Genomic DNA, 21,346 nt, shown 5'->3' with positions numbered 1-21,346 from the left:
TTAAATCCAATAACACGACATAATCCAATAATTCACTTTGGGTTTTCACAACTCCTATAACTTCTTACTCAATTGATTTTGTCGATGAGACACTGACGTCCAAACATAATACCAAATCTGATTCACAATTACTTAGCATCACACAATTGTCAAACATCTTTAAAACCAACATCTCGTCTTCTCATTTTAATCATTAACAACAAGTTCTGCTTAACTTCACTTCAGACATTTGCGGTAACAACCATTCTTATTCAACAGACTTACACATTTCCATAAGGTATAATACAACTTCACCTCTTCATAGGTTCAAACGGTACGTCCAACTGATACTCGAAACCCAAAATACAAATCTCTGACGTTATTCGAATTGTAAACATCAACGTCAAGCATCGACAATTTTTATGTTATCTCCTAAACTCCTCAAATAACTTCGACGACAAACTGCACCCCATCCCAACATCATCACGTCAAAATCAAATCTATTAGGGCTGCGGATATCATTCTTATAATACACTTCATCTCGTTATCTTTCTGACGCTTCAAACGAAGTTCAAATCAGATATCCAAAACTCAAGCTACGCGCATTCTCGAGTTCCAACTCGGGTTTGCGATTCACAACACTTCACGCATCGACTACGTTCGTCAATCACTTATGCGAGTCCAATATAAGTTCCACTGTAACCTCATCACTTTAACACTTGCCAAACACTGGCATCAGACGCAAAGGTTAAACACACTGATAACTTCACAGTCCTCAACCATGCTGAACATCGCCACTTTCTAAATTCCTTCTTCCAAAATAATTCTTAACTTCAAGTCATTTCCGAATCCGGGTGACATCCAAAACTCTCAACAACACTTGCATCGTCGCTTGTTGACAATATACCGAACCATCTCTTACAGCAGAAACATCATCAAGAAGTAAAACTTCTCCCCCACTTGGACACAAACCAATTCCTGCAACAAAACAAACAAGCACAGACAGTGTTTCACACACGTGTCGTGTACTAAAGACTAAAACACTGACAACATTCAACTGTCGCACAACTCAACAGACTAGACAACTTGGCCGGAATGACCGACCTGCTCTGATACCACTAATGTAACACCCCATTTCTACGCGACAAATATATATAAATCAGAGTTTTCAAAATTTCTCAATAAACAAATGAGGCGTCACATAATTAAAACAAAACAAATCAACTCGTCGCATAAAGCGGATACATAGCACCTTTGAAACAGAATAACTTATTTTATTAAAACACAGCGGAATCACTTAAACAAGTATTCAATAAAATATCTTCAGTTAACTTATCATTTTGTTCAACCAAGATAACATAATTAAACAACAACATCATGAATGACATAAATCGTTCCCCCCAGAGTGCTACGTATCAGAGCGACAACCGACTCAAGTAACGGCAACTAAATCTTCATACTCGAATACCTACACGTTACCAATATAAAGGCAACGGCGAAACAAGAGAAAAGGGTGAGATATCAAATCATATAAGTGGGCGTATGATAAATTGCATGCTAGGATTCAGACATATAAAATCATCACATCACAAGTATCAATAGCTACTATACACATCATACTTCTACAGTTCATTAATCTCACATACTTTTCATCACACAACAAGTCATAATCATGTAAATAGTATCATCTAATAAATTTCACATATTCAAGTAAGCACAAAATTCAATAGTATAATACTCAAAAGATTCAATACTATTATCCCAAATATATACACAATCCATCATTATCACATATTCACACGTTTAGCCAATGATATATCAAACATCACCAATTTCAATTATCTCATCTCATGTACACATGACAATCACATAAATGCATATATTCAAACATCACTTAACCTCAATGTGACTCAATGCAAGACATGTGACTCTATGCATGTGGTACCCAATGTGGACCCAAAGTTCCACCGCTTCCGATTCATATAGAATCTAGCCACGCTTCAGATCCGGACAAGATCAAAGCCACCAAATGTAAACATATAGTTTACCGCTTTCCGAATTCACTCTAGAATCCAAGCCTCGCTTATGTTTCAAAGCAAACCACCTTTGTTTCAAGGCATCCATGATATGAATGTATGTACAATGTTAATCAAACATATGCAATTAAGATCATCTCTACCATCTTAATATTTAGCATATCACAATAATTCAACTCGATGAATTATCCACCAATTGTACACAACATTCACAACACATACATATCATTCACGTATAAAAGGTCAATTAATCAATTACGATTCACAAAATCCAATTAACACTAGTAACCATACTATCTTATGTTAATTCTCATTTTGCCAATTATATATGAACATACACATTTAAAATCAAGCAATTAATCATTAAAATTAATGTCATCCAACTACCCACAGAGAATCAATATCAAAACAACATCATTGACATAATAATATATATTTCTCAACATACATATTCAAGTCAAAACACAATTACGGATAAATTCTCAAATATCGTAATTTACCGACAAACCAAATAGTTAATCTAATTCCAAATTATATTCTAATCAATTAAACACATTGAAATTAATTCAACTATTAATTTAATCAACCAATTAATAGTCACACTATATTAATTTAATTCACTTCTATTTCTACTCCATTTCCAATTTCTAGCATTCTATTGCTCAAAACCATTTTTATTGAAAAGAATATCACGCTAGCTTTCTAACGCCTCGAACGGAGACTCAAACGGAGTTACGGTTCAAAAGATATGAATTGTTAAAGTTCCAATAAAGAAACAAACACCGACGTTATACACTGACAACTCTAAACATGTCAGAATTACTCAAAACAAATAAAAGTATGACTCTTAATAATTCAAAACAACTCTGACAACTTATTGTCGACTCTAACAACTCTATTGACAACTCTATTGACAATTCTATTAAATTATTATAATTTATTTATAAAGAATATTTAAACCAAACACAATTTCGGTTGATTCGTAAAATATCACAATTTCAACAAAATAACATCAACACGTTAATCTACTAATTAAACTTAGCTACCACGTCAATTTTCATCAAATTCCGGATAGCTAAATAAACCGCTTAATTCGGCTATTCCGATCAAAAGGGACTGTTTACATTTATTAGTCCTATCACTGTTTCTATAAAACACCCAGTATTTAATTATGAACCTTATTGCCTCTTAACTCTATAAACTTACAGTTTTTATGTTGAACCATAATATTTAATTACATCTTGAGATTTGTAAATTCAACTAGTTCCATACGAAATGAGTAAGCACCAAAATAAGCACTCTTAAAATTATCAAAGTCTTTTAACATAAAAACAAAAATTAAGCATGCCATGAATAATCCAGCAAAATCGTGACACTATGAAATATTCTATTCAACTATTAGGATAATTAAGAATTAAAATAATTGGTTAATAGCCTTATGAATTTATAAGGAATTAAAATAGTGGGTTCCACTTAATAATGAACTTGAAGTAGAAGCTAGCAATAGTTAATTGGAAAAACAGACGGATGCACTTGGAAAAGATATTCCAATACTAAGGTTAAGTAGTGTGAGCATCTAGGAAGTAGGTAGATTTATTTTGTAATCTTATTTGTGAGGCGAATCTAAGGCATAACCGAGGGGTGTCTGTTCCGTTAGCATGTTGCTATTGCCAATAGACCGTGTTTCATCTCCATCACTCACGTTCAATACTACAGATTAACAGTAACAAATAGAAACAAACAGTAACAACAACCCCAAACAGAATTGCTAGTTTTGGTAACAATTTAACACAACAAAACATTGACCTAAATCCCTAATTTCCAGCAAACAATTAATCACAAGTAAATGCAATAAATCTACACATCCAATTCCCCACATACAATTTTTCATGAGCCCCATTATAGGAAGAGAACCCCACCCTTACCTTATCAATGGAAGCAACTCAATGGGTCTCTAATTGCATCTTTAATTAACACCATGAATGAAAAATCTTCAAGTTCCTTCTTCTTCTCCATAGTCTTGCCTCTTTCTCTTCAAATCTTGTTTTCTCCCAAAATGACAACACAACTCTTTCTCATCTCTAAAACCCTAATATAAAACCAATTGGGCTTAGTGTTTAAATCCTCTCTTTATTTAATATCCTCCAAAATCAATTTAGGCCCAATAAGAGATATAACTCAATAATCAATTATATCACTTATAATAATAATTCCTTCAATATAATAATTCCGACTTATAAATAATATTATTCTTAATATTATTTTTCGAATATCCGTCTTCAATTTATATAATTCCAAATACGCCCTTAAATAACACCGACAATCCAAATTCGACTAAATCAAATATTTAAATCCTTCAATAATTTAATTAACCAATTTAATTAAATTCGGGGTGTTACACCGGAGATACCTCCGGTCACCTTCTCCGGCCATTCCGGCGGCGGAGACATACCAAAATCTCCAGAAATCCGAACAAACACCACCATCCGACTAATTTTTCCTCACTGAATGCGAATCTGCCATCATGTTTCTCTAATTCATTCTCTAAAATGCAAACTGCACCACGTTTCATAAACCCTAACTTCAAGAAAACTCCATGAAAAAGCGAGAACCACACAGTATGCTAATCGTATTCTATTCGCACAATTTATACACTCAAGAAACTGTTAATCCATGTAAGATACAACGTTCAGAGATCCACAAACAAATGCATCTAGCAAGCTCTATACGGACCTAACATGGAAGCTGAGAGTTTAGAGAGATTTAGAGATCACACCTGAGGGAATTTAACGTTTCCAGAAAGCTCCTTTACGCTCCGTTGTTCTTGACGTGAGCAGCGATGATTCTAGTCGATGCGAACCGTTTCGTTTTGCTTTCTTTGCTTATGGCGGTTGGTAGTGATTGCTTGGAGTTAGTTTGATGATGGTGAAGGCTGCGTGCTACTGATGATGGTGGAAGAATGATGATGTTGATCAATGGAGATTCTCGGAGGTTGATGGTGAGGGCGGTTACGGTGGTGACGGTGTTGGTTGAAGTTTGTGATGGTGGAAGAGTCGCTGGTGGTGTGTGGCGGTGTGTGGTGGTGGATGAAGTTTGTTACAAAACGTAACAAACTTTTGAAGGTGATAGAGAGAGAAAGCGAACCGAGAGAGAAAGAAGAGTGAGGAGAGATTTTGAGAAGAGTGAATGTGGAAAAATGAGTGTGTGAGGGGAATGAAAGTGAGTGTGCGTGTATTTATATAGGGTGAGGAGAGTGGTTCATAATGTGCAATTTTCAAGGTGGGATTGGTAGTGTAGCTTTTGCTTAGTGGAGTAAGGTCCTTTGGTTCTTATTCATGGTTGCATGAGAGTGATAGTGAGGGATGCTATAGCTTGCATTTTCTCTAAACTTAATAAGCAAGTTTAGCATATTTGGAGTGAGCTCTTTCCTCACCTTTTTGCATTCAGAATATTGCATGGCTTGTTATGGTAAGTAATGACTTGGTGTATGTTGCAAATAAAGCTCAACCTTCCCTTGGTTCAGCATGATCATGATGATGACTTCGTAAGCTTATATCTTCTTCTATGAGCTCCCCCTTATGTCCAACTCTAGACCAATGTAAAGAGGATACATAATAGAAGAAGATTGATGTTGAGAAGTTTGAAGGAACACACCTGTAGCCCGTTCAAAAGTTGCTTGCAGAGTGATGACATGCCACTGCACACTACCTGCGCGCGTGACCCTGACCATGGCTCATATCTTTGGCAAAAATGTGACTTGGCCAGAGCACTACTTTGGGGTCTTGTAACTTGTTCATCCCATGTCCAACTTTCATGATAATTTGACTAATGGATAGAGGGCATGGAGGAGAGTAGTTTGAGACCAAGCTTGCCCAACATGGAGACTTGTGGAGGAAGAAATTTGGATCTGAATCTAGCCCACCATGTGTTTGATGATATGCATGCGCGTGACCTGGGTTTCTGCCTTGGCCAGATGCTTGATTTGGTCAGGGTGAGGGCATGACTTTGAGGGCTTGCCATTCATTCAATACTTGTTCAATTGCCATGATTCTTGTTTTGTTGGATAGAGCACATGGAAAAGATTAGAATGATACCAAGTTTGCTTCCATGGCATTTTTGTAGAGCTCTAAAATTGGCTTGAGATTTGGCATGCCACGTGCTTGATGAAATGTCTGGTCATGACCTGGCTTGTGACTTGGATTGTGACTTAGATTGAATGGATCTTCAGCAACTCCAAACCTCAATAACTCTCTAACCAAGCTTCAAATGAAAAAGTGTCCAACTACAAAGTTGTTCTCCTCCAGGAGAGGAACAACTTTGATGTTTGAAATTTCTCCAAAAAATGTCATTTGCCACGTGTAAATCAGGGCTGAAGTGGACTGTCCATCAAGATTTAAAACCTCAAAAAAAATTTCTAAGTATGAAAACTTTCCTTTTTTGTCTCTTTTGCTATTTTGGCAACTTTTTGTCGAACTCCCGATTTTATCCCTTCTTCGACTTTTCTTGATTAATTCTCCACCAAAAGTCGATATTTGAATAATTTTCCGATTTTGACCCAAAAGTCAACCGTCCCGATTTTTCCGGCTATTGATGAAATTCCCGATTAAATCTCTTCCACTCACATCTAGTCAAACAAACACGTCCACACAGTCAGTATGAGAAGTTTTCCACACATAGAAGCCACTTCTGATTAAATGTTAACCAGAAAGTCAACTGGTTGACTTTGGTCAAAGAAACCCTGATTTAAAGAACCAGATGATTTGCAAGCTTGTACCCTCTAACCAATGCCCTGATTTGAAGCAGAGAGACACCCCAATCCAGGAGGACTTCAATGAACATAGAGCCACATGATTATACCTCAGTTTTCTCATTCTTTGATCAAACTTCTTTGCAATGGAGCTTTTTCTTGCTAGCCCTTGAGTAACACCTATGATATGAATGCATGGATATGGATTATGACCTAAGTGATGTATGTACATGAATGCAAAGCCTAAGCCAGTTAGAAGTAAAGGGGTAGGACAAATTTGGGGTATGACAGCAGGTAGTCTTCAGTTAGTGCGACCGAGCGCTCATCTTTCAGATATTCCATCAGAGGATCAATCATATCTCACAAAAAAGAGCACAATCCACAATGGATGTCTCCTATTCACTAAGAAGAGGGCAGTCACAGCCTTTTCATCAAGTCAATCACAAAAGTCATACAACTTGTTCCCGAACGAGGCAAAAGAGAATGAAGAAAAAAGTATTGAATCATGATCAAAAAAGAAAGAAGCAATAGCCCGCTAAGTCAAAAAGAAAAGCTTTGAAGCAAATGACTTAGGAAAAATTGGGGCATATCCCGCTGGACAACAAAAATCAAAGTCAAAAGAAACTTTCTGTCCAGGCAAAAGTTAGGGAAAGCAAAAGTCAAAAGCAAAAGAACAAAAATCCTCCAAGGAACAAGTTGTTGTGATCATCAACGAAAGCATCAAAGGGTGACTGCCACTTCAATCAAAGCTACAAAGGATCCTCATCCATCGCAATCCTTCCTGAAAGGCGAACACTCGTGTCAAACTATCTGAACGTAGGACTGGAGAACATCACGAAGAGGGGTGGGTTAAGTAGAACTTGAGCCTTTATCCTTTGTTTCTCAAACCGTGAACCCGACCACGTTACAACCCTCAAAAGTCCTAATTGAGGCATGGTTCGTTCCGAGAGCATACAAACTATAAATCATGTCAAAACTGACTCCTAATGTTGCTGTGTCACTTGTGTTAGTATCAATACAACATTTTGACAAATAAAACTTTTCTTTGAGATTAACATGTGCATCACATTTCTCATTATCTCTTGCAAAACAGATTTGCCTCTAATCAGAAAGTAAATGCTTGATACCAAGGAAAGTCCAACATTGAAATTCCAATCGAGTAATCTTACAAGGGCAAAGGTTGGTCATCCACAAAGCAAGTCTCTGAAGCACCCATCTGGTGGAAGAGTTCCTTCCAATCTGGGGCATTCATCCCTTCATCCACACTGGGGCAGACCATTGCACATCTCCATGATTCAAGCATGTCAAAATTCTATCTCAAAAGGTCATACAAGCTGGGGCAAGCTAGTGACAATTCTTTCTTCCATCCCCAAGCAAGTGTCAGATATCAAGACAAGTGTCGAGGAGTCAAACTAAACACCTCACCTTCACAAGTGTTGTCCTTCAAGCAACAACCTTCCACAAGGGCATACTCCATCCACTCCTGGTATCTTGGAGACAATCATTGCACTCATAATCATACAATCATCATGCATATCATTGCATTTTCATTATCATTTCACCCGCATGATCCGATCATCAACAAAGCAGGGCCATCCACCCCATCTTGAATCAAGCAGAGTTTCAAAACTCCACCTAATCTATTCCACATCAAAGCAGAAACCCTGAACAATGCATCAGTACACTGCATATAGAATCCCTTGCATTGCATTTCCAGAAGTGCACAAATAAATCAAACATTTGCATGTGAAGCATAAGCCAAGTTACTCATCAGATGGGTTCTCTACAAGCAATCAATTGATATTCCACTAGGGCACTCAGAGTTACCATTGTGGTGTCATCTCCTGAAGTCAATCATGTTCATCTTGCTTCAACCCAGAGTTGGTGTCTTTGTGTTCAACCTAGAGTTGACCTTCCTTTCATCTTTTAACCCCGAGTTAATTATCTTTTCCCACTCACCCAGAGTTGACGGTCTTCCTTTATTCAACCCAGAGTTGACCCTTACCTTTTCCCCACTCACCCAGAGTTGACGGTCACCTTTTATTCAACCCAGAGTTGATGTTTGTCTTTTATTCAACCCAGAGTTGATGCTTATCTTTTTCCCACTCAACCCAGAGTTGATGGTTGTCTTGTTTCTTCCCCACTCACCCAGAGTTGACGGTCACCTTTTATTCAACCCAGAGTTGATGTTTGTCTTTTATTCAACCCAGAGATGATGCTTATCTTTTTCCCACTCACCCAGAGTTGACGGTCTTCCTTTATTCAACCCAGAGTTGACCCTTACCTTTTCCCCACTCACCCAGAGTTGACGGTCACCTTTTATTCAACCCAGAGTTGATGTTTGTCTTTTATTCAACCCAGAGTTGATGCTTATCTTTTTCCCACTCAACCCAGAGTTGATGGTTGTCTTGTTTCTTCCCCACTCACCCAGAGTTGACGGTCACCTTTTATTCAACCCAGAGTTGATGTTTGTCTTTTATTCAACCCAGAGTTGATGCTTATCTTTTTCCCACTCACCCAGAGTTGACGGTCTTCCTTTATTCAACCCAGAGTTGACCCTTACCTTTTCCCCACTCACCCAGAGTTGACGGTCACCTTTTATTCAACCCAGAGTTGATGTTTGTCTTTTATTCAACCCAGAGTTGATGCTTATCTTTTTCCCACTCAACCCAGAGTTGATGGTTGTCTTGTTTCTTTCCCACTCACTCAGAATTGACGGTCACCTTTTATTCAACCCAGAGTTGATGTTTGTCTTTTATTCAACCCAGAGTTGATGCTTATCTTTTTCCCACTCAACCCAGAGTTGATGGTTGTCTTGTTTCTTTCCCTCTAACCCAGAGTTGACGGATATTTCTTCTTGTTTCTTTTCCCACTCAACCAAGAGTTGACGGTTATCTTTTACTCAACCCAGAGTTGACCCTTCTCTTTTTTCCACTCAACCCAGAGTTGATGGTTGTCTTCTTGTCTTTTTCCCACTCAACCCAGAGTTGAATTCCACTTCATTCCTAACCCAGGGTTACTTCGTTCGATCCAGAATTGACGCAGTTTTCCTTAGTGGATTTGACATCATCTTATCCCCAGTGGATCACATCTCATCATAAGACAAATTTTCAGGTTTACTTGGTATTTAATCTTCTTCTACCTTGAATGCTTGAAAGGCTAGCGCCAATCTCGCTCTCAGGTTTAAGACGATTAAATAGGGGCAGCTGTCATACCCCAAATTTGTCCTACCCTACTCATATGGCTTATGGTTCATGTACATACATCACTTAGGTCATAACTCACATTCATGCAGTCGTATCACTGGTACTATTCAAAAGTCTAGCAAAGAAAGAGCTTTATTGCAAAGAAGTTTGATCGGAGAACAAGGAAGACTGAGGTATAATCATGTGGCTCTATGTTCATTGAAGTCCTCCTAGATTGGGGTGTCTCTCTGCTTCGAATCAGGACATTGATTGAAGAGCGCAAATCATCTGGTTCGTTAAATCAGGGTTTCTTTGACCAAAGTCAACCAGTTGACTTTCTGGTCAACATTTAATCGGGAATGGCTCCTATGTGTGGAAAACTTCTCATGCTGACCTTGTGGAGGGGTTTGTTTGACTGGATTCGATTGGAAGAGGTTTAATCGGGAATTTCATCAATAGTCGGAAAAATCGGAACAGTTGACTTTTGGGTCAGAATCAGAGGAATTATTCAAATATTGACTTTTGGTGGAAAATCGGGCAAGAAAAGTCAAAGAATGGATAAAATCGGGAGTTTGACAAAAAGCTGCCAAAAATAGAAAAAATGACAAAAAAAGGCAATTTTCAACACTTAGAAGGGTGTTTCGAATCTTGTTGGGCAGTCCACTTCAGCACTGAATTACACGTGGCAAACGGAATTTTTCGGAGAAATTTCCAACATCAAAGTTCTTCCTCTCATGGAGGAGAACAACTTTGTAGTTGGACACTTTTTTATTTGAAGCTTGTATGAAGAGTTGAAGTGGTGTGGAGTTTCTGAAAACTCATTTAAATCAAGGCACAATCCAGGTCACAAGGCAGGTCATGACCCGACATTTTAACAAACACATGGCGTGCCAAATCTCCAGCCATTTTTAGAGCTCTACAGAAGTGCTATGAATGCAAACTTGGTATCCATCTCTTCCTTGCCATCTCCTCTATCCACTGAAACAAGAATTGGGACAATTGGACAAATATTGAGTGAGATACAAGCCTTCAAAGTGGTGCCCCAACCCTGACCAAACTCTGCAGGCAGCCATGACACAGAATTCTGGGCACGCAACGCATTTCAGCAAACACGTGGCGGGCCAAATGTCAAGGCCTCTTTCTCCTTCCACAAGTCTCTATCTTAAACAAGCCCAGTTCTAAACTATTATTTGCCATGTCCTCTATCCAATGAGACCAGTATCACTGATTTTGGACATGTATTGATCGAGATAGAGAGGCTCAAAGTACCACCCTCGCAGAGTCACAATTTGGCCATACGCACGGGACTGCATGCTGTTGGGCGTGTGCAGTGATGGTTGCATGAGTTCAAGGCCATTTTTCTCATATTTCTAAGCCTTATCCTGAGATATTTTCAACACCAATCTTGTTCTATCCCATGCCCTCTTTGATATGACACCATTCTTGCATCATTTGACCACCCATGGCTTGAGATATAAGTGTCTAAAGTGAGCACCATAGCATGAAGAAAAAGAGCAATTGCAACATACAACACAAGTTAGAGTCCCACATTGAAAAAATGAAAAAAGGTGATGGTGCAAGTCCCACATTGGAGAAATGGAAAAGGTGTGTTGCAAACTACATTTTTCAAGTCCCACATTCAAGAATCCAAATCACAATCCAATCATTGGCAATATAAATAGAAGCACATACATTCACATAAAAGGGAGAAAAAAAAGAGGAACAACTTGAGTCTCCCTTGCTTAAGGGTGCCACTTGAAACGTTCAAACTCTCTCTCCCCCTCTCTCTCTCTCTCCCCCTTCTCTCTCTCTACTCTCTCTCTCCTCCCTCACCAAACTAGGTAATAAAAATAGTTTTTTTTATTCTCTTTGATTGATTAATTGTTTTTTTCTTTTAGATAAAAAACAACAAAAATAATTTTCCTACCAACTAGTTTTTTTAAAATTTCTTTTAAGTGACTTTTAATTAGCATTTTTGTAGAATTTTAATAAATAGTTTTTCATACAAAAAAAAAACCATAAATAGATAATAGTCTTCTTTATTAATTCAAATTAATTTCTCTATTAAATAAAAAATGAAATTGTTTGTGATTAATTTCCTTTATAGTTTGTGTGATTTTCTAATTGTTTTGTGAATATTTTCCATTGTGAAATGTCTAAAATGCCCTTGGTCCTTGATGTTGGTTTTAATCCATTTAATTGCTTTTTCCTCCCTATTTGTCTTTTAGAATATCCACAACATAGATTTAGAAATTAGAACTAATTCCCTATTTTCATTTCTTTTTTCTTTTACAACCATAAAACATTAATAAATACTTGAATAAAAATCCCCATAAAAAATACAAAGAAAACACTTAAAACATTAATAATCAAAGTGAAAATTCTTAAAAAGGAAATGGAACCTTGAAACATCCCTTGCTTAAGGGAATGTTCGAGTGCTTGGATCTCCCTTGCTTAAGGGTCCCATTCAGGCGTAAGTTCCCAACTTCTAAAAAACACAAACCAAAGAGTAACTCGAGTTTCCCTTGCTTAAGGGATTTCCTCGAAACGCTCAAACTCTCTTCTCTATCTCGCCTCCGAGGCATTCTTTAATCGGACATGTTATTTCCGCTCCATTCCCAGCTTAAGACTCCAGAGGTCGAGCAGCGGAGTGCGAATGTAACTTCGTCCACTAAAAAACACAAAAACAAACAAAAACTAAAGAGCCGAACTACGGCGCTCTGATTCCTGAAAAGGATACGTAGGCATTGGGTCGCGGGGCCTAAGCGAGCACAATTATTTATATTCCTTATTTTCCCCGTGTTTCTTCTTCTTTCATTTGCATGCATTCCCTTAGTAATTAAGCTTTAGTACACACCCTTTAGATAGAAACAAACATAGGTGGATACCATCGAGTACGATGGGCGCGAGGGGTGCTAATACCTTCCCCTTGCGTAACCGACTCCCGTACCTTGATTCTCTGGTCGCAAGACCCTGTTCCTTCCTTTGTTAGGTTTTCTGATATTCCTTTCCCTTATGGGATAAATATATTGGTGGCGACTCTGTTCATTTCGCGAGCGTGCGACAACTATGTTTATATGCTTATGCTATAACTGTGTAATTGTCTTTAGTCATCTGATATTCTGATTGCAAATTCATATCAATTATATATGTTTTTGTCATCATCAAAAAGGGGGAGATTGTTAGAACAAGAATTGTTCTGATCAATATTCTTAGTTTTGATGATAACATTATATATGAATTTTGTATAAGACAATGTGGTACTCTAATCCTATGCATTTTCCATTTCAGGAAATATATAAAGAGTATGCACAATTCAGCGCAAGAAGCACTGACTCAGAAGGTTCAAGTATGCAACATCAGAACATGCTCTCGCAAGACATCAGAAGATAGTCAAGCAGAATCAGAACATGGTCTATGAAGCATCAGAAGAACTTGAGTTCAAAAGCAGAAGCACTGAAGTTCTTATGGTATCACGCTAGAAGCACTTCAAAGTCAGAAGACAAGAATATGCTCTACACCAAGCTGAATGAATCTGATATTCAAACGTTGTATCTACAAAGATCAGATCAGAAGCAAGTACAAGATGATAGGCTACGCTGACTGACAAAAGGAACGTTAGAAGCTATTAAAGGCAAAGTCAGTTAAAGCAGGAAAAGCAATGCTCGAGGTAGTTGACAAAAGAGTGAAACATTAAATGCAAAGTTGTACGGATCACGCAACGCATTAAATGCTCCCAATGGTCATCTTCTCAAAACGCCTATAAATAGTGAAGTTCTGATAAGAAGCAAGGTTACAATACCAATTTACGAACAACTCTTACAAACTTACTGAAACGCTGTTGAATCAAACTTCATCTTCAACCTCACTTCATGTGTAATATCTTAGTGAGATTTAAGCTTAGAACTTAAGAGAAATATCACACTTGTGATTATAGCTTATTAAGAAGCATTTTTATACTCTTGTAAGAATTTGTTTTACATTTATTTGTAAAAGGTACCTAGAGTGATCAAGGTGTGATCAGAATACTCTAGAAGACTTAGAGGGTATCTAAGTGGAAAACCATTGTAATCAAGGTTGATTAGTGGATTAAATCCTCAGGTGAGGTAAATCATTCTAAGGGGGTGGACTGGAGTAGTTTCGTTAACAACGAACCAGGATAAAAATCATTGTGCAATTGTTTTTATCTTAAGAGTTTTTAAAGTCACACTTATTCAAACCCCCCCTTTCTAAGTGTTTTTCTATCCTTCACACTCTTCTCAGCCTTAAATATTCACAAAACCCTAGCCTCAAGAAGCAACCAAAACTCACGAAAAAAGTTCTCAAATTAGGGCACGAACAAAGTTCGTTTTCAACAAGATTCAGGCCCTCCCATTCATTCCATTTAATTTCCACAAGATCATAAGGTAGGTCCAGGTAATATTTATGCCATAATCACGTTCAAAAATCCCAATAACACCAATAATTAAATAGACACAAATATACACACCAAGTTAATTAATATAACCAATTATTATATTATCTAACAATCAATTAATTAATTAACACACCAAATAAGTCAAATAAAATAGTCAAATAAATACTGATAAAATCCTCTAATAACTCAATGTCTCATATTTCCGGTCAAATCTTAATTACTCGGAAAATTCCCAAAACGCTAAATATTAACTCATTAATATTTCTAATACTAAAAATATTAAAATTTTCGATTAAATATTGATCCGCTATCCCAGACTAATACCGACTAAATCATCCCAAAACGCGAAAATTTCAATAAACATAAGAAATGATTAAATTAAGCAAATAATTATTAAAAACACTAAATAATATAATTACTAATTTAATTAATAAAAATATTAATAAAAATCGGGATGTTACAACTCTCCCCCACTTAAAATATTTTCGTCCTCGAAAATTCAATCGACACAACCATTTCGACACCGAAACCACATCCACTCTCTCTATCGATTCATATCGATACAAAACATTCTACACTTACGACCATACAAAGCTTCAAAAGATGTCATTTCAACATCCGAAGGAAATACCATGCAACACACAATCCTTTCGATGCACAACTTAGCAAGTCTCTTCATCGAATAATCCATCTTCATCGGAATAAAACGAGCACATTTCGTCAACTATCCATACTGACCCAACTCACTTCACAATTACTCGATGTTCTCGGCAAACCCGAAACAAAATCCATAGAGATACTATCTCACTTCCACTCAGGAATAGATAACAGTTGCATCAAACCAGACGGTTTTTGATGTTTGATATTTGACTTTTGACAAGTCAAACAAGAATACACAAATTCCGCTATGTCCATCTTCATACCTTGCCACCAAAACATTTTCCTCAAATCTTGATACGTTTTAGTAGCATCATGACGTATACTCAAACCATTACGATGCCCTTCTTCATAAATTCTCTTTCTCAAATCTGAAACATCAGGAATACAAACTCGATCATGACTCCTCATGACACTATTCTCATCAACCCGAAAGTTATTACCTTTTTCCTTGCTTCATCAATGTCATATTGTCAACTAATTCTAAATCCAATTTTTGACCCTCTCTAACCTCGTCAAGAATACCACAAGTAAGCTTCAACATACCAAACTTAACACACGAAGACTTCGTCTCACAAACCAAACTCAAGTCTCTAAATCGTTCCAACGATTTCCAATTCTTGAGTCCTCAACATAACTTATAAAATTATTTCCTACTCAATGCATCGGCCACAACCTTCACTTTTCCAGGATGGTAATTCAAACCAAAGATTAAAATCCTTCGAAATTCTACTCGTCTTGTTTACCTCATATTCAACTCTTGTGATCACTCAACTCATCAAACCTTGATCCAAACAAACAATGCCTCTTACACTCCAAAACAAATACAACGACAAACAACTCCAATACATACATCGAATAATTCCTCTTATGTACTTTAAGTTACCTTGAAGCATAAGCTACCACTTATCGATATCTGCATCAACACACCTCAACTCGAAATCCCATATCCAAGAAAATTCACTTCTTCCAACCAAAACTCACATTCATAAAGTTTTACATAACCTTCTTATCTTTCAGCACCGATAACACAATCCTTAAATGTTTAACATGATCATCGTCGCTCTTAGAATTAAATATCCTCAAGAAACATTACCTCATATAACCTTCCTTCTTCTTACTCGACAAAAAGGGTAACTCTACGACTATACCCTCAGACAAATGAACCTCTTGTCAACAAATTCTTAATTCAACTCTTCAACTTCTCCTTAGTCGCTTTACACGCTACCAAGTTAGTAAGACAAGTCTATCTCGTCCAATACGATCTCGTCTTCTATCAATAATAGATTAAGGGTGATCAAGTCCTCAATTTGTCAATAGATAGTCGAAAATCATAATGAAACATAAACCATCGTTACTAAACCATAATAGTGTTCCTTCAGAACTCGCACTCGAAATCACTTAAAACACCAATACCTAAAATCTCTCTTAAAGTTACAATTACTTGCTTCAACTCCAAACAGTTCATACCAAAATTCTCATCAAATTGGTCTAACGGAAAACAAACTAAGTCAATTCCAAAATCTCTACCTAGATGCTCAGCAGATAATTCAAACACGCAAAAGAAGTAGAAACAAAACCAAAGCAGTTGTATCAATAACCATACTTCTATGCATAACAGATAAAACAAGATCCAATCTCACAGCATAATCCAAAGAAATGAAAGAATACATTGCACCATCATCAATAATAAAGTACGTACCTCATATTATCTTCTCTTTAGCAGTGGTCTCAGCACCAGGCAACACAAACACTTTTCCTCTCGCTTGCTCCTTCTTTGGCTTATCGCACATGGCACAATTGTGTCCTTGCTCACCACAACTGTAGCAAATCCTACTCGAACCAACTCCACAATCAACAGTGTTGTGACCCGTCTCGCCACACCTGTAGCACTTAATCGAAGTAGAAGCTCCTCCCCCACTTGGCTTCTTGCCAAGACCAGATTGTTCCCTCATGTCATCATACGATTTCTCACAGAACTTTTCTCCTCCTCGTTTCAACTGTAGAAACCTCACTTCTTTCTTTCCACGCATATCTTCTGGAAAATAGTTTCCCAAAAATGCATCACAGAAAAGAGTCCAAGTAACTTCAATACCTTCTATTTCAAATCTCCGTACAGTATTACTCCACCAAACGTCAGCTTCTTTTGTCAGCATGTGAGTACCAAACTGTACCTTTTGTACATCAGTACAACTCACGACTTGAAATATCTTCTCAATTCCTCTCATCCATGTGTGCGCTTTGTCCGGTCCATACCCTCCTTCAAAGATCGGCGGGTTGCACCTTTGAAAGTCTCCAAAAGCACGAAACTCATCCTTTCCTCCATAACCGACATTCTCTTGCAGCGCTTGTCCAATCGCACCAGTCCACCTCATCATTGCCTCAACATTAATGTCAACATTCCTTCCTGCAGCCATCGTCCTAAACAACCAAACAACCAGACAAAACAGTATCAATCGTGTCAGATACACGAATCAAATACAACAGGATAAAAGACATTAATAACCTTGACCAACTGGTCGACCATGCTCTGATACCACTAATGTAACACCCCTTTTATACCCCAAAATAAATAAGCATATAATCAGAGAATAAGCATGCATATAACAAAAGGGCGTCACATCGATGTTTTAAAAAACTAAAAGACTTTAAAAACCGACAGCATTTACTTACAATATATGATACACCTGGTCATTTCAAATAACACTTCTCAATTAATCATACTTTATCCAGAATATGCATTCACAGCGGAAACTACTAAATATTCATGTGTTTCATAAAATGATCCATGTCCCATACCATGATCAAGTCTCAATAATCATATCAACATAAATTAAAACATAATTCAGAATATTTGGCTTAAGAGCCTATCAAACAACAAGTAGTAACATAACAAGTTCTCAAATCAAACGTAATACATAACCGAATAGAAACATGAGTTCAAATAACTAGTCTACCCAGTGTTACATGACCAGAGCATTGACTCACTACCTAATCTCCAAATAACTCGGAAGAAACTCCGACTAAGATCACACGCGAGCTACTAAACGCCAGAACCTGCATGTCGCCAAACGAGGGCAACATTAAAACAGAAGGGTGAGAATTCAAATCATTATGAAGAAAGTATAATAAAGCACAATGATTAAATCAACAATTAAAGGAATTCGTCACACCTTATATAACCATATAAATCATACTATCAAATATATTTCACATATTCAAGTATACAACCAAGTTCATTAATATAATACTCAAATTGATTCAATACTATGTTTCCAAATATACACACGAACCATCATTATCACACATTCACATATATCACCAAAATCATGTATCAAACATCACCAAATTTAATTATCACATCTCATGCACACATAACAATCACATAATCACATAATTGCATATATTCAAATATCACATAACTCCAATGTGACTCAATGCAAGACATGTGACTCTATGCATGTGGTACCCAATGTGGACCCAAAGTTCCACCGCTTCCGATTCATATAGAATCTAGCCACGCTTCAGATCCGGACAAGACCAAAGCCCACCAAAATGTAAACATATAGTTTACCGCTTCCGATTCACTCTAGAATCTAAGCCTCACTTTTGTTTCAAAGCAAACCACCTTTGTTTCAAGGCACACCATGACATGAATGTATGTACAATGTTAACAAACATATGCAATTAAGATTATCTCATCAATCTTAACTTATCACATACCCATAATAATTCAACTCTATGAATTATATATCAAATTGTACACAACATTCACAACACATTGATATCAATCCACATAATAGAAACAATATTCAATTATGATTCACCAAAATACAATTAACACTAGCAAACCATACTATCTCATGTTAATTCATATCGTAACAAAATATAAGAATACACTTCTAAACCAATTATCAATTTATTAGTATTTGGTCAAAATACAATTACGGTCAACTTTCCAAAATACCGTAAGTTACCGACAACCGAATAATCAATTTCAATATTTATTATAATCCAATCAATTATACTTATTGAAATTAATTCAACTATTAAGTAAATCAACTAGTTAATAATTACACTACATTAGTTCCAAGTTTCTAATTCATTTTCTATTCCAAAAACTAATATTTAATATAAAAGATATTTAAATCCACACTATTTCGGTCGGTTCGTAAATATCACATTTTCAACAAAATAACACCACCATGTTAATCTACTAATTAAACTTAGCTACCACGTAAATTTTCATCAAATTCCGAACAACTAATTATACCGCTTAACTCCGCTATTCGGTCGAACGAGACTGTTTTGAATTTATATTTGTTCTATAATTGCTACTGTTTCACAATTTCACTATCCTGTTGTTTCAGTTATGTAAATCATCTCATAATTATGCTTCCTAACACTTTGAACGGGAACCCAAACAGAATTACGGTTTAAAAGATATGAATTGTTAAGTTTCAACAAAAAAGGAGACACTGACAACTCTAAACATGTCAGAATTATACAAACAATTAAAAATATGACTCTTAATAACTCAAAACAACTCTAACAACTCTATCGGCAACTCTAACAACTCTATTGACAATTCTATCGAAATTAAAACTAACTAATTAATCAAATAACTCGATGTTTATCTCTAACTCAAAACTCCTAAAAAATTATACTAATAATACTTATTATTATTATTATCATTATTATTATTATTATTATTATTATATCTAATATTATTATTATTATTATTATTAATAATAATTATACCCATGAAAGTCATATTTTATTAAGCCTGAAGCATAGTTTTCCAATGCATTTATATTGTAGCTACAATGTATGCCAATAGAATTTGAGAAGTATATAAAATAGAATTAAAAAAAATCGGCAACAAGAAGGCCATTGAACTCATCTCACGTGAGAAATCTAGAAATGGTTTGTACATAAGAACTTGAGAAATGCTATAGTTACACTAAAGCTTACATCATTTTTCTACACCGTATGAATTTATGTGAAGGTTAGATTCAATTATATACATGCACATATTTTTAGGTGATAATAAAATATTTAAAAAAACTAAAAAACCGTATAAATTACGGTGTAGTGTCAACATTTTGTGTAAACTTAGCAAACCTCTAAGAACTTAACTAAGGGCATATCACTAACATGTATTCCAACTTTATACAAGTCCTATTTTATAACTCATGAGAATAGTTTATCAAGTATATATAAATAATTACATTACTGCTATACAATAGAAGTAGTACTTCTTCTACTACAAGTACTCCACTCAATTGCTTATCCAAATGTAATCTAAACTATTTATTTATGGTATTCCTCCGTTTAATTCTCAACCACATTTTCTCTATCTCATGATGAAGATGTATATAGTGAGGTGTTGGAAAAGCCTATTTATCTCAAAACTAACAATGACAACTTTATCCTAATATGCCAATAGACAACCAAATTATATAACATAACTTCTACTATGCTTTCAAATATGACATGTTTCCACCATAAACAGTATGTGTGGCGAGAGAATTTACCAAGAATGAAGAACAAAGTTATTAAAACAGTCCCTGGTATAAGTATATTAACAAAAGTGGAGATACAAATACGTTGAACACATAAATCAATTTCAACACCACATATATTATTCAATCACAACCACAAAACCATAGAAATTTAGGGGTTTCACCCTAAACATGTCAAAACCTAGAAATAGAAGAACAAAATCCCTAAATCATATTAATCTACCCATTGACCCAATCATACTAACCCATAATAATAAGGATTCTCCCCCTTACCTCTTCAATTTTTTCTTCAAACCCTAGTTGCTCATAGTTCTTCCCCTTTCTTCCTCTTTTCCCTTTTTCTTCTTTTCTTTCTCAGCCTCTCTCTCTCTCTCCGAAAATGAAAAAAGAAAATGAAAGAAAAATGTGGTATCCCTCCTCATTAACTCTTACTAACTATACTATATGGGCCTAAATATAACATTCCCTATTTACTCCTAACATCATTAAATAAGCCCAATAAAATATATACTATATATTATTTCTATTTTAGTTACCAAATTACATAACACCAATAATTAAATAGACACAAATATACACACCAAGTTAATTAATATAATCAATTATTATATTATCTAACAATCAATTAATTAATTAACACACCAAATAAGTCAAATAAAATAGTCAAATAAATACTGATAAAATCCTCTAATAACTCAATGTCTCATATTTCTGGTCAAATCTTAATCACTCGGAAAATTCCCAAAACGCTAAATATTAACTCATTAATATTTCTAATATTAAAAATATTAAAATTTTCG

At 36.0% G+C, this 21,346-nt stretch overlaps 1 protein-coding gene across 1 annotated transcript; it reads right to left on the bottom strand.

The window, feature by feature from the left end:
* Positions 1 to 1,232: 1,232 nt before the first annotated feature.
* LOC131662191 (uncharacterized) lies at positions 1,233 to 20,954 on the bottom strand. The gene is made up of 4 exons (XM_058931903.1): positions 20,820 to 20,954; positions 18,013 to 18,078; positions 16,724 to 17,442; positions 1,233 to 1,447 (listed from the first exon to the last, which is right to left on the bottom strand). The coding sequence occupies exon 3, from the start codon at positions 17,436 to 17,438 to the stop codon at positions 16,725 to 16,727; it is 714 nt and encodes a 237-aa protein (XP_058787886.1). The 5' UTR covers positions 17,439 to 17,442; positions 18,013 to 18,078; positions 20,820 to 20,954; the 3' UTR covers positions 1,233 to 1,447; position 16,724.
* Positions 20,955 to 21,346: the final 392 nt, after the last annotated feature.

Source organism: Vicia villosa, linkage group LG3 (assembly GCF_029867415.1).
Source record: "Vicia villosa cultivar HV-30 ecotype Madison, WI linkage group LG3, Vvil1.0, whole genome shotgun sequence".
In the NCBI taxonomy this organism is placed as follows: Eukaryota; Viridiplantae; Streptophyta; class Magnoliopsida; order Fabales; family Fabaceae; genus Vicia; species Vicia villosa.
This window is presented reverse-complemented; position numbering and strand designations above follow the sequence as displayed.

Coding starts and splice junctions, on each gene's coding strand:
- LOC131662191 (XM_058931903.1), bottom strand. CDS start 17,438: ATGGCTGCAGGAAGGAATGTTGACATTAATGTTGAGGCAATGATGAGG.